Source organism: Saccoglossus kowalevskii, chromosome 19 (genome assembly GCF_978046115.1).
Source record: "Saccoglossus kowalevskii chromosome 19, keSacKowa6.1, whole genome shotgun sequence".
Classification (NCBI taxonomy): Eukaryota; Metazoa; Hemichordata; class Enteropneusta; family Harrimaniidae; genus Saccoglossus; species Saccoglossus kowalevskii.
Window position 1 is genome coordinate 954,533 of NC_140659.1, and position 15,115 is coordinate 969,647.

The 15,115-nt window shown below is 34.6% G+C and overlaps 1 protein-coding gene across 1 annotated transcript in view; it reads left to right on the top strand.

Annotated features, from left to right (window-relative positions):
• LOC102810099 (proteasome subunit alpha type-1-like) overlaps window positions 1-15,115 on the top strand; it is a 71,441-nt gene that overhangs the window by 16,038 nt on the left and 40,288 nt on the right. The window contains exon 2 of the mRNA XM_085493489.1: window positions 10,997-11,143. Coding sequence (XP_085349615.1) covers window positions 10,997-11,143 — 147 coding nt within the window. The remainder of the gene's footprint in view (window positions 1-10,996; window positions 11,144-15,115) is intronic.

Consider the following 15,115-nt stretch of genomic DNA (forward strand, 5'->3'; position numbering starts at 1 on the left):
CCTGAGTTTAATCCGAGTTTTGATGACGCAAACGCAGTTCTCATCTCGGTGGAAATCAGTCGCTTTTGTGTGAGGATGTTGTATCCCGGAATTGTATCTTTATTTGCGCAACGCTTATATGGACAAAATTGTGTCTCGTCAATTTCAAAGGTAAGAAACTGTGCTTATTATGGTATTTATACACTTTGTATTATCGTTTTTGTCTCGGGTTTGGTGATCGTGAGAAACTATTGCTAACCTGGCGAGAGTTTCGCCCGAAAAACTGCCTTTTTATTATTGTTGTAGGAATTGATTATATATTGTGTAAATTGAAAGTTTACCTCGTGATTTAAGAGGTTTACACTGCTCTCTCCGGGATTCAAACGTCGTGGTGGTGTCGGCTCAATGCTGCTCTGAGATGCTTGCCAGACTATGCTTCGCTCAAAATCATTATCGCCATGCTTGATTTCCGCAACATTTACATTATGATTTCCACAGCTATTGTTCTATGAGATGCGTCCTCAAGTTTAGTTGGGTCGGCATGTACTCGTTGAAAGTGTTGGTTTATTTACGTAATCCACTGATCACGCCAATGCGAAGTTAAAAATATGTCGCTACTCGGAGAGCTTGCCCAGAACGCTACTTGTCCCAAATAAACGTACCGGTACGTTTATTTTTTTCCCCGAAAAATTACACCCGGTACATTCTTTTTTGGGACGATACGTTTATTCATTTTTTTAAATCGGGCAGATTAAAAAAAAAATTACGCCTTTTTTTGCCATGAATTACGAAGCCAAAAGATTGCACTAAAACATCGGTAAATATCTTCCGTGTTGCTTTCACCATGAGGTCGCTGAACTGTCATTAACATATTTAAATGTTTATGGTAATTTGAGCACATGGGCACTATCCAGCATTTTGTTTATTTGATGAGCGACTTGACCTATCTGGTCAATAAACACACCTCGTCAGCATGGATAACATGGCGGATATAGTATGGCATGGAGCGTTAGTATGTAATCGAAATCATTTTCTTACGATAAAACTAAGTTGAATTTTACTTGCATTTCATAACAATTCAACGAATTTATTTTTTGTACGAAGTACGAATCAACAATTGCAACACTTCGAAAACAAGTAAGCTGCCGTACCGTGATCATTTGCTACTAACAAATACATAATGCATATTAAATATAGTGAATATTTTTTGTTGTCATGTGAACAGTTTTTTTGGTTGACTGAAATTTTCCAACATTTCATGACGCCCATTGTAGAATCAAATTACGGCTTTTCACTCCTCCTTGTCTGGCGCCTGTTTAAAAGATTATACGGCATCTTGCTTTTCACCAGCCACGAAGGTCACACTAGTAGATGAACTTGATCGATACTGCCGACCATTCCGTGCATTTTTTATCGACGCACGACGGCACGCAAATCGAGAAAAGTATTGTCCTTGCAACAATTTCGCGCAATAAGTCACTATTGTACTGTGACTGATTTTAATAATAATAATAATATTATAATATTTATTCAACATTAAAACAAACTACAGTGAGTTGTTCTATGGTTGTATAAAAATAAAATAAACTACATTAAGATACAGTAAAGTTAACCAACTAAACAGAATCCTAAATGAAGCTAAAACATATTACAAACACATTTAGAATCACAATAAACTTGTATGATACAGTACAATACAATACAATACAATACAATACACAAACTAGTATTGCTAAGGAGTGGAAAATCACATTCACATTAGAGTCATAACTATGGAAAGAATATTTTTAAATTTGGTGGAGCTGCTCATATATCATTTGCATACATTTTTGTATGTATTGTGCAGTTTCCCAGCCAGTCCGACTCGAGTAGTGATTGGTTTGCTATTTCATTACATCTTGCGGCCTTTCAAACAGTATATTGCTACAGCTGGACATGCATCAATTGTTGTCCATTTATATTCCTAATGCAATTTCCTTCTGGCTGGTATAAATATATTAAGTAATATATGAAAAGACAGTACACAAATATCTTTTTTAATAATTAAATTTAACAGCTAATGGGAGCACATACATGTATGCTACAACCTCTGCTTACTTTTGACTAAATGTTTTTTTTTGTTTTTTTCAGGTGCAGAGCCAGAATTTTTTTCTCAGAAAGCAAAGCCACTGGAACTGCATATATTACAAAAGCATACTATTCGCTGCATGTCTGACAATTGTATAAAGTTTCGCAGGTCCTCTTCTTTTTTTTTTACTTTGAGAAGTGCTGTCAACCAAAGCATAAATATGTGTTTCTCTGTACATAAAAGTTCAATTTCACACGATTTGTTAATATTAATGTATGATAATAAAAACTTGATACTATTTTTCTGGATTCTTGCACTTTATTTGTATCATTGTCATATGAGAAGTACTCTTGTTCAAACTAAATGTAGATCTGTACATGAAGTACATGGGAAGTAAAGCTGTTGACACAAGTAATGTACACCAAGGATCATTGCAGTTTCTCAGTTCCTCATCTGGTGCTAGTACTTGTATGACAAACAGTATCATTTCCCTGTTACTGTCTAAGATATCAGAAGTTTTTCACTGAACAGTTCTGTGATTGACAATGTCCTTGTATTAGGAATACAGTTGTACAAGGAAGTTTATCCAAACAGACACAACACTGACTCTTCAACATATTTGCAGTTGTGATTTACATACTTACATGTCATTTTACCTGTTGTACTCCGGGCTACGGAATGCTAAGTACGAGTTAAATCTGATCCAAATTTAAGACGCGGTCTAGACCCTTAGTACGGGCTAACGAAGTGTGTGCGAACGCTTAGCCCAGGGCTAAGCGCCCTCTGTGGAGACCTTTGGGTGTGAACATTATGCACGTAATCAAATATATCCAATTTTCTCATTCCCAAAATGGCAACCGAGCTCAGTGTACATGCTTCCACACTGATCGGATCGCTGTAGTGAAGCGTACAGCAGCACCAATCGTAGACAAAATAAATTTGGTTCGCTGTCTACAACATGCATTAATAAAAAAACTCTGTATTCTGTTACGCCGTTGTTTCTGTGCATCCAAATAAGTTGGGTCCGTCTTCTCTCTCGTTTCTGTGCACGTCACTTCAAAATTAGAACGAAACATGTCAGCAGCAGAAGTAGAACCTCGCGCGTGTCATCCATTTTTCGTTCGTTAATAGCGGCTTGCACCTTAGCCCGTGCTAACGACTGGCCCTCCCTGTGCGTATGTATATATGTAAAAATGATCAAAAGTTTGGGCATTTGTTTCTCAAAGGTTCTTCAACCAATCTACTGGATGTTTTTAGATATAACTTGCCTGGCCATAGCTTCATATGAGAAAAATATTATAAATTTGGTGTGTCACATGATTTGGCCGCCAACTTGGATTTTGTGAAAACGTAACTTGTGCAATAACATGTGTTGTATTGGTCTGATTTGGTTAAAATTGTGTACGTCAATTCTCCTTCAGAGTCGCAATCTTTCCCATGAATGTCACATGGCTAAATCGTGTGGCTACGCGCCCATGGGGTGGGGGGCTTCTAACCTTATTAATATGCATAACTGCTATATCTTAAGCACTGTTGTAGTTAGGAAGATGAAACCTGCTGAATTATTATGACGTTAAACAAGAGATTTGAATAAAATAACAGATGACAATATATGGTCAGGTGAACTCATTAATATGCATAATTGTCATATCTGAAACGCTGTTGCAGAATGAGACATGCAACCAGTGCCTTAATGAAGCCATCAAACAAAAGATGTAACTGACATTTATGATTATGTAACCTCATTAATATGCATAAGTACATGGCTCCTTTTATATTCTGAAAACCATATCTCGATAACCAAACCATTCAAAGTACCTAAATGGCAATTCGGTGACCACTTTAATTACGGAATTCGTTTGACAGCTTGGGCCATTGTGACGCTGCTTACAGCTTTAATTAAATTTTGCATTTGATTTGAATATTTTTTTTTGCAATGCATAATGCGAATAAGCCTTGTTACATACATTGTACTGTATACTAAATTGTATTGTGACTTGTAATTTACTAATATGTAGTACAGTCGAGCATAGCATAACTTAACTTCAAGTTCAGAGTGTCATTATCATCAACAATTCTTTGTAGTATTTACCTACTTGTCTAATATGAGACATTTAGGTAGATTTCTGTGCACTATAATATATATATATAGATGGTAAATTTAAAATCCAGTTAAGGTTTTTTTATTAGTAGACAAAATGTTCAAAAGTGTATTTGACTACTTTGGTGCTATGTATTGCAATTATTTGTTACCGCTATCTGTTATTGCTGTTATTCGTCCCCGTTCAGGCGCAGCCTGAAAAGGGGACTTTATAATTCAGGTTTTGTCAAATGTCCGTTTCCCATTGTCCATATTCCATTTTCCGTCTCCAACATTTTTCCAGAAATTCTACACCAGGTATCAGTGAAACTTGGCAGGTTGATGAACAAGTCTCTGACGAGTACACACGTAATTTTTTTTCCAGATCTAAAAATCCCAAGTGGGTCTTTTTCACGATTTTCACCAAAAATTACCTCTCCTGGCAACATTGACAGAACGTGTGCGCATGCTCAGAATAAATTAATTACTGTAAAATACTTTATTTTCGCTTGCAACATTTTTTTGCTATTTTCGCTGAAGGAATGTTTCAGTTAAAATAAAATCCAGCGAATATATCTTTTTTCCTATATTTTACAGTCAACTTGTCAAAAATCAAGGAAAATAAATTCAATACAAAACACCCAGAAAAAGTCTTTTCAGCAAATGATAATTTTAGCTGAAATAAAATATTTTACAGTAGATTAGATCTGTGAGTAACGCTGCTGTTATTACGACACATGATTTCTCCATTGCGTACAATTTATTATAGTACTGTTTATACATGTATTCTGTTCGGCTCAGTGGTCTCATTCACTAGTTACTAGAAGAACTAGTAACCTTATTTGATTTCAAGAACTTCAAGAAGGCGGCATAAGAGACGTGTTTGCAAAGGTAAGTTCTCCAGTTTCAGCAAAATTGAATGTATATTGGGGTACGATTGGTATACATTCCGTGACGGATGGACGTGAATATTATGATGATTGCCAGCTTTAATTCTTGTGAAAAGCCAAAAAAGCAAACAATTGTCTCCAGTCTACGAAACTAGTTCGTAAATTGTATACCCTGTCAAATTATTGTACACGAACGATTAATTCATGGGGACATAGTTTTCAAGTAAATTGTTATCCGGTCTTTTGCTTGTGACGCGATTTCCGAAATATCCACAACTCGGGGGGGGGGGGGGGGGGGGGTGTCCCTGTGTCTGTGTCGATCAATTTATTCATTATATAATAGTAGGTTGCCTATGATTATATTTTTTTTTTTACGTTGTGAGCATCAGATTTTTTGTTCCACCGTTATCTCAAGAACCACTAATCAAATGTTGGTGAAACTTGGTACATAGATGCTCTGGGATAATGCGCAGAGTTGATTAGGTTTTGGTAAAAATCTATGAATATTAATTACCTAATTTGCATGATAATTAACTGATTTTAAGCTGTTCTATGACTATTCCACTGATTTTTGAAGATTTCAATGAAACTTGGCACATGGATGCGCAGATTTGATTAGTTTTGGGTAAAAATCTGTTAATATTATTAATTACCTACCGGTAATTTACATAATGATTAATCAATTTTTGGCTTTTCCACTGATATCTCAAGTACTAATCATAATATTTCAATAAAACTTGGTACGTAGATGTCATATGACACTGCACAGACCTGATAGTTTTTAGGGTAATATCAGTACATATTAATTACCTAATTTGCATAATTAATTTTCAGCTTTTGATATTTCGAGTAGTAATGATCACGTTTCAATGAAACTTGGTACATAGTTACTTGAGGACTGTGCAGAGACCTAATTAGTTTTTGGGTAAATATTTGTGCATATTAATCACCTTATTAGCATAATTAGTTAATTTTCAGCTTTTCACCTGATATCTCAAGTACTAATCATCACATTTCAATGAGACTTGCAACATAGATATTCTAGGACTATGCAGAGACCTGATTAATTTTGGGATAAATAATTGTGCCTATTAGTTACCTAATTTACATAATTAGTTAATTTTTTGCTGTTCTATGGCTGTTGCACTGATGTCTAAAAACCACTCATTGGATTTCAATGAAACTTTTAAAAGAGTACCCATCACATTTCAATGAACCTAGGACTATACACCATATTAGTTTTTGGTAAATATTTATACTTCTTAATCACCTAATTAACATAATTAATTAATTAATACTGATATCTCAGGTATTGATCATCACATTTGAATAAAACTTGGTACATAAATGCTCTAGGACAATAGACAGCCTGATTAATTTTGGGTTAAAATCTGTTCATATTAATTTTCTAATTAGCATAATAATTAATATTTTTGACTCCCGTGTGCGAAGCACAAAAGGGAGTCTTTGCAGTTACCCTGTCTGTATGTCTGTATGTATGTATGTATGTATGTATGTATGTATGTATGTATGTATGTCACTTTTTTTGTTCCACCGTTATCTCAAGAACCACTAATCAAATTTTGGTGAAACTTGGTACATAGATGCTCTGGGATAATGCGCAGAGTTGATTAGGTTTTGGTAAAAATCTATGAATATTAATTACCTAATTTGCATGATAATTAGCTGATTTTTAGCTCTTCCAAGACTGTTCCACTGATATTTGAAGAACCACTCATTGGATTTCAATGAAACTTGGCACATGGATGCTCTGAACTAATGCGCAGATTTGATTAGTTTTGGGTAAAAATCTGTTAATATTAATAATTATCTAATTTACATAATGATTAATCAATTTTCCGGCTTTTCCACTGATATCTCAAGTACTAATCATAACATTTCAATAAAACTTGGTACATAGATGTCATATGACACTGCACAGACCTGGTAGTGTTTAGGGTAATATCAGTACATATTAATTACCTAATTTGCATAATTAATTAATTTTCAGCTTTTGATATTTCGAGTAGTAATGATCACATTTCAATAAAACTTGGTACATAGTTACTTGAGGACTGTGCAGAGACCTAATTAGTTTTTGGGTAAATATTTGTGCATATTAATCACCTTATTAGCATAATTAGTTAATTTTTTGCTGTTCTATGGCTGTTGCACTGATGTCTACAAACCACTCATTGGATTTCAATGAAACTTTTAAAGAGTACCCATCACATTTCAATGAACCTAGGACTATACACAATATTAGTTTTTGGTAAATATGTATGCTTCTTAATCACTTAATTAACATAATTAATTAATACTGATATCTCAAGTATTGATCATCACATTTGAATAAAACTTGGTACATAAATGCTCTAGGACAATAGACAGCCTGATTAACTTTGGGTTAAAATCTGTTCATATTAACTCTCTAATTAGCATAATAATTAATATTTTTTGGGTTCTAATCACATTTCAATGAAACATGGTACATTGTGCAGACCTTATTAGTTTTACACTTAAATCTGTTCATATCAGTTACCTGATTTACATAATTAGTTTTCAGCTATTCCATCAATATCTCAAGTACAAGTAATTTTGAATTAATTTGTAATGCGTCTTCAATACTCTCAGCACACGGGAGTTCTTTCTAAGCTTTCTTTGATTTTGGTTCTAATCACATTTCAATGAAACTTGGTACATTGTGCCGACCTTATTTGTTTTACACTTAAATCTGTTCATATTAGTTACCTTAATTACGTAATTAGTTTTCTGCGTTTCCATCAACATCTCAAGTATAAGTAATTTTGAATTAATTTTTAATGTGTCTCCAATACTCTCAGCACACGGGAGTTCTTTCTAAGCTTTCTTTGATTTTTTGAATATTTTGGATATTTCATTCACTCCTGACGCCTAAAAGAGTCTAATTTATATTTTACCGTAGTCATTGACACCTATTGTGAATAGCCTGAATGGGTAAGCTTCGTTTCGACAATGAGCTGTTATTTCTGTGAACAATGTTAAATTATCCTTTGAATGCTCAGTTTATTTTTTAAAAACAACTAATTTTTTGATTTAAATAAAAATCATGCCGTTTTCCCCATCAAAATCAAAGCATAAAGATCTTGCCAGAACATTGGTAAATCTACTACCGCGTTGCGTTCACCACAAGGTCACTGAACCGTCATTAACATATTTAAATGAACCATGTGTAAATAAAAATATGGCGGATATCGTATCGCATCGAGCATTTACATTCGACCGAAATCATTCGTTTACGATGAAACTGAGTTGAATATTACTTCCAATTCATAAAAATTCAATTTTGTGCGGTATTATAATCATTACTGAATAATAATCAACAATTGCAATACTTTGAAAACAAGTAAGTTATTCACTTGCGAAACACAGAATGACAAGATTGTGCTACTGTGATCATTTGCTACCGGTACTAACCACTAAGCAATGTATTCGTGTTTGTATTTATTCAAAACTTCTTTTAGAACATACTTTACTTTTCGTTATCAACAAAATTCTAAAAAAAATAATGCATATTACATTATGTGAATTTTTTGGGGGGATTCAATTCCAACTTTTCGCGATGCCTATGAACCAAAGGCCTTTCACTCTTCTCTGAGTGTGACACCTAAACAAGAGGTTTTATGGTGTGTAAACTGGCATAGACTGGCGCAGTCGGGGCGATTAATTTGTTTTTGTAGTTTAAATAAAATTAAAAAAAAATCGCGAAATGGAGGTGTTAGCACGAAATCACCCCGACTGGTTTATTCTGTAGGAAATTCATTGCTATTAAATATTCATGAATGCACTTATTATAATGAGGTGGGCGGGGAAATACATGCATAATGAGGTCAACACTGTAAGGGTCATACTGCAGACCCAACATGGCGGCACGTTGACATTCGAGTTTGTCGTAGTCGTCGTTTCTAATTCATCACAGTGTGTAAACAAGTAACTCGTACTAGTCGTACAATTAAAAAAATCGGCTGCTACAATCAGCCGACGTCTTCTAGGTCCGAGGTCAGTTGAAGAGACGTTGTGATTGGTATAGATAATTGTCAATTAGAACACTCATTAACATAATTACCGTTGAAAAATCGACGGGTTCCTGCAGTGTCGATAGAGGGCCATGCAGAATAAACCAGTCGGGGTGATTTCGCAGTTACAGTAGATTTCGCGCTAACACCTCCATTTTGCGATTTTTTTTTATTTCATTTAAACTACATACACAAAGTAATCACCCCGACTGCACCAGTCTAAAACTGGCACTAAATGAAAAGGCCGTTGAACATTATTCAATTTATAAGTACATGTTATTATGTATTTAATTATGAAAACTGACTAAATTAAATGTGATCTTAATTTTAATTGTTTGAACAGAATTATGATTTATATTGGTAATGACGTTTTCATCCAATATTAATTGTGCAATTGTTAAAATGCCTACCTACACATTTATTGTTTTTGTTTCTGTTGCCCTGAAATAGACATTTGTAAAAAAAAAAATTAAAAAATCATGCTTAATTAAAATTAAAAAAAAAAGATGTAACCATGTAGCCCCTTCCTGTTATCTGTTTCCAACTCCTTCCAAAGTAAACTGGCGAAGCCATGTAATTGCCATACAATCATCAACTGCGGGAAAACTTGTATGTTATTGAAAATCGGTCAAACAATCGGTCTTCTCGTGGCACTTATGCACAGTCAGTATCCCAGCGATCTCAGCTTACTAAGCGGTGATGATAGTTGAAATGGAAAACTGAATACAAAAATCCAGTAACATCTCAAACGAATTTCCGTCTGCAGTGAATGCATGTTTCGTTGCATCAAATAAATAACCCAATTTTATGATAGGAGCTTGCGATCTTGTGTCATACAGGGTCAAGTGATTGAGCAATAAAAAATGTGGTTTTATGTATCAGGTCATTGAATGTATCCAAAAACATGGTACCAATGATATGAAATTTCAGGAGTGCTTGCTGAAGGTTTATCAATCTTGCGTATTGTCTTGTTCTTTTTCAATCCTGCATTTCAGTTACTAGAATTTAAACTGAAATAATAGTTTCTGTTTTTCTTCTAAAAATTCGGCCACTTTCAAAAACAAATATTTTTCCATGGTCGAAATGCAAGAAGAATACAAAACTACTGTGATTTCATAGCGATACCTGTAGGGCCATTGTCAATTAGTTCGCTTGATCAACACAGTGTTATACATAGGGCTGATATTGAATCACAGCGTATAAAATCTTGTGATACTAATCTCTAGAACCACTCAGATTGGTACATATGTCTTATGAACCCACATGTGTATATCTTTAACTATACTCATTTTAAATTTTTTTTTTTTTTTACAGTGGTGCTGTGAACTGCTTCAATTTTGCAAGGCAATTTTTTGGGGGTTCCCACAACATGGAGTGTCAGGAACTTTATTGAAATGTTGTACACAAATTTTATAAAATCCTGAATATATCTAGAAGTGAAAATTAAATGGTTTACAGTATTTTATACCCATTAATAATGATTGAAATGCAATAATATCACTGCACTAAAAAGACTTCGAACAATTATTGTTACTTCTCCATTGTATTTGACAACATGAGAATGATTCTGATGCCCAGTGGTGATGTTGAAACAAACCCAGGTCCTCGTAATATACTAAGACCTGATTAACAAAGAGGTCATGTACATCAAGGTTCATTCAGATTTATGAATGCAGTTTCTTGAGCAAGTATACATGTATGACAAATAGTTTTGTTGCACTTGTGTACTCTGAGATTCTGAACAGTTTTTAGTTGTCAGTACAAAACTAGATTATGGGAAATCACTTTATGATGAGTTGTACCCACAAAGAGTACATATTTATTCACCTGTTTGCAGATGTTCCTTGTACTACTTTATAATAAAATAACGGGGACTGTGACATTTCATGTCATTTCATTTTTATGCACATTGCTTTTTTTGTAGTTTCGTAACCAGTATGATAATGATGTCACTGTGTGGAGTCCACAAGGCAGAATTCATCAAATTGAGTATGCTATGGAAGCTGTCAAACAAGGTTCAGCTACTGTGGGACTCAAATCTAAAACACATGCTGTTCTTGTAGCTCTGAAGGTAAGAACCTAAACTTTTCATCTCAAATCTAAAACACATGGTGTTCTTGTAGCTCTGAAGGTAAGAACCTGAACTTTTCATCTCAAATCTAAAACACATGGTGTTCTTGTAGCTCTCAAGGTAAGAACCTAAACTTTTCATCTCAAATCTAAAACACATGCTGTTCTTGTAGCTCTGAAGGTAAGAACCTAAACTTTTCATCTCAAATCTAAAACACATGCTGTTCTTGTAGCTCTGAAGGTAAGAACCTAAACTTTTCATCTGAAATCTAAAACACATGCTGTTCTTGTAGCTCTGAAGGTAAGAACCTGAACTTTTCATCTGAAATCTAAAACGCATGCTGTTCTTGTAGCTCTGAAGGTAAGAACCTAAACTTTTCATCTCAAATCTAAAACACATGCTGTTCTTGTAGCTCTGAAGGTAAGAACCTAAACTTTTCATCTCGAATCTAAAACACATGCTGTTCTTGTAGCTCTGAAAGTAAGAACCTAAACTTTTCATCTGAAATCTAAAACGCATGCTGTTCTTGTAGCTCTGAAGGTAAGAACCTAAACTTTTCATCTCAAATCTAAAACACATGCTGTTCTTGTAGCTCTGAAGGTAAGAACCTAAACTTTTCATCTCAAATCTAAAACACATGCTGTTTTTGTAGCTCTGAAGGTAAGAACCTAAACTTTTCATCTGAAATCTAAAACACATGCTGTTCTTGTAGCTCTGAAGGTAAGAACCTGAACTTTTCATCTCAAATCTAAAACACATGCTGTTCTTGTAGCTCTGAAGGTAAGAACCTAAACTTTTCATCTCAAATCTAAAACACATGCTGTTCTTGTAGCTCTGAAGGTAAGAACCTAAACTTTTCATCTGAAATCTAAAACACATGCTGTTCTTGTAGCTCTGAAGGTAAGAACCTGAACTTTTCATCTGAAATCTAAAACGCATGCTGTTCTTGTAGCTCTGAAGGTAAGAACCTAAACTTTTCATCTCAAATCTAAAACACATGCTGTTCTTGTAGCTCTGAAGGTAAGAACCTAAACTTTTCATCTCGAATCTAAAACACATGCTGTTCTTGTAGCTCTGAAGGTAAGAACCTAAACTTTTCATCTGAAATCTAAAACGCATGCTGTTCTTGTAGCTCTGAAGGTAAGAACCTTAACTTTTCATCTCAAATCTAAAACACATGCTGTTCTTGTAGCTCTGAAGGTAAGAACCTAAACTTTTCATCTCAAATCTAAAACACATGCTGTTTTTGTAGCTCTGAAGGTAAGAACCTAAACTTTTCATCTGAAATCTAAAACACATGCTGTTCTTGTAGCTCTGAAGGTAAGAACCTGAACTTTTCATCTCAAATCTAAAACACATGCTGTTCTTGTAGCTCTGAAGGTAAGAACCTAAACTTTTCATCTCAAATCTAAAACACATGCTGTTCTTGTAGCTCTGAAGGTAAGAACCTAAACTTTTCATCTGAAATCTAAAACACATGCTGTTCTTGTAGCTCTGAAGGTAAGAACCTGAACTTTTCATCTGAAATCTAAAACGCATGCTGTTCTTGTAGCTCTGAAGGTAAGAACCTAAACTTTTCATCTGAAATCTAAAACGCATGCTGTTCTTGTAGCTCTGAAGGTAAGAACCTAAACTTTTCATCTCAAATCTAAAACACATGCTGTTCTTGTAGCTCTGAAGGTAAGAACCTAAACTTTTCATCTCAAATCTAAAACACATGCTGTTTTTGTAGCTCTGAAGGTAAGAACCTAAACTTTTCATCTGAAATCTAAAACACATGCTGTTCTTGTAGCTCTGAAGGTAAGAACCTGAACTTTTCATCTCAAATCTAAAACACATGCTGTTCTTGTAGCTCTGAAGGTAAGAACCTAAACTTTTCATCTCAAATCTAAAACACATGCTGTTCTTGTAGCTCTGAAGGTAAGAACCTAAACTTTTCATCTCAAATCTAAAACACATGCTGTTCTTGTAGCTCTGAAGGTAAGAACCTAAACTTTTCATCTCAAATCTAAAACACATGCTGTTCTTGTAGCTCTGAAGGTAAGAACCTAAACTTTTCATCTCAAATCTAAAACACATGCTGTTCTTGTAGCTCTGAAGGTAAGAACCTAAACTTTTCATCTCAAATCTAAAACACATGCTGTTCTTGTAGCTCTGAAGGTAAGAACCTAAACTTTTCATCTCAAATCTAAAACACATGCTGTTCTTGTAGCTCTGAAGGTAAGAACCTAAACTTTTCATCTCAAATCTAAAACACTTGCTGTTCTTGTAGCTCTCAAGGTAAGAACCTGAACTTTTCATCTCAAATCTAAAACACATGCTGTTCTTGTAGCTCTCAAGGTAAAGAACCTAAACTTTTCATCTCAAATCTAAAACACATGCTGTTCTTGTAGCTCTGAAGGTAAGAACCTAAACTTTTCATCTCAAATCTAAAACACATGCTGTTCTTGTAGCTCTGAAGGTAAGAACCTGAACTTTTCATCTCAAATCTAAAACACATGCTGTTCTTGTAGCTCTGAAGGTAAGAACCTGAACTTTTCATCTCAAATCTAAAACACATGCTGTTCTTGTAGCTCTCAAGGTAAGAACCTAAACTTTTCATCTCAAATCTAAAACACATGCTGTTCTTGTAGCTTTGAAGGCAAGAACCTAAACTTTTCATCTCAAATCTAAAACACATGCTGTTCTTGTAGCTCTGAAGGTAAGAACCTAAACTTTTCATCTCGAATCTAAAACACATGCTGTTCTTGTAGCTCTGAAGGTAAGAACCTAAACTTTTCATCTGAAATCTAAAACGCATGCTGTTCTTGTAGCTCTGAAGGTAAGAACCTAAACTTTTCATCTCAAATCTAAAACACATGCTGTTCTTGTAGCTCTGAAGGTAAGAACCTAAACTTTTCATCTCAAATCTAAAACACATGCTGTTTTTGTAGCTCTGAAGGTAAGAACCTAAACTTTTCATCTGAAATCTAAAACACATGCTGTTCTTGTAGCTCTGAAGGTAAGAACCTGAACTTTTCATCTCAAATCTAAAACACATGCTGTTCTTGTAGCTCTGAAGGTAAGAACCTAAACTTTTCATCTCAAATCTAAAACACATGCTGTTCTTGTAGCTCTGAAGGTAAGAACCTAAACTTTTCATCTGAAATCTAAAACACATGCTGTTCTTGTAGCTCTGAAGGTAAGAACCTGAACTTTTCATCTGAAATCTAAAACGCATGCTGTTCTTGTAGCTCTGAAGGTAAGAACCTAAACTTTTCATCTGAAATCTAAAACGCATGCTGTTCTTGTAGCTCTGAAGGTAAGAACCTAAACTTTTCATCTCAAATCTAAAACACATGCTGTTCTTGTAGCTCTGAAGGTAAGAACCTAAACTTTTCATCTCAAATCTAAAACACATGCTGTTTTTGTAGCTCTGAAGGTAAGAACCTAAACTTTTCATCTGAAATCTAAAACACATGCTGTTCTTGTAGCTCTGAAGGTAAGAACCTGAACTTTTCATCTCAAATCTAAAACACATGCTGTTCTTGTAGCTCTGAAGGTAAGAACCTAAACTTTTCATCTCAAATCTAAAACACATGCTGTTCTTGTAGCTCTGAAGGTAAGAACCTAAACTTTTCATCTCAAATCTAAAACACATGCTGTTCTTGTAGCTCTGAAGGTAAGAACCTAAACTTTTCATCTCAAATCTAAAACACATGCTGTTCTTGTAGCTCTGAAGGTAAGAACCTAAACTTTTCATCTCAAATCTAAAACACATGCTGTTCTTGTAGCTCTGAAGGTAAGAACCTAAACTTTTCATCTCAAATCTAAAACACATGCTGTTCTTGTAGCTCTGAAGGTAAGAACCTAAACTTTTCATCTCAAATCTAAAACACATGCTGTTCTTGTAGCTCTGAAGGTAAGAACCTAAACTTTTCATCTCAAATCTAAAACACATGCTGTTCTTGTAGCTCTGAAGGTAAGAACCTA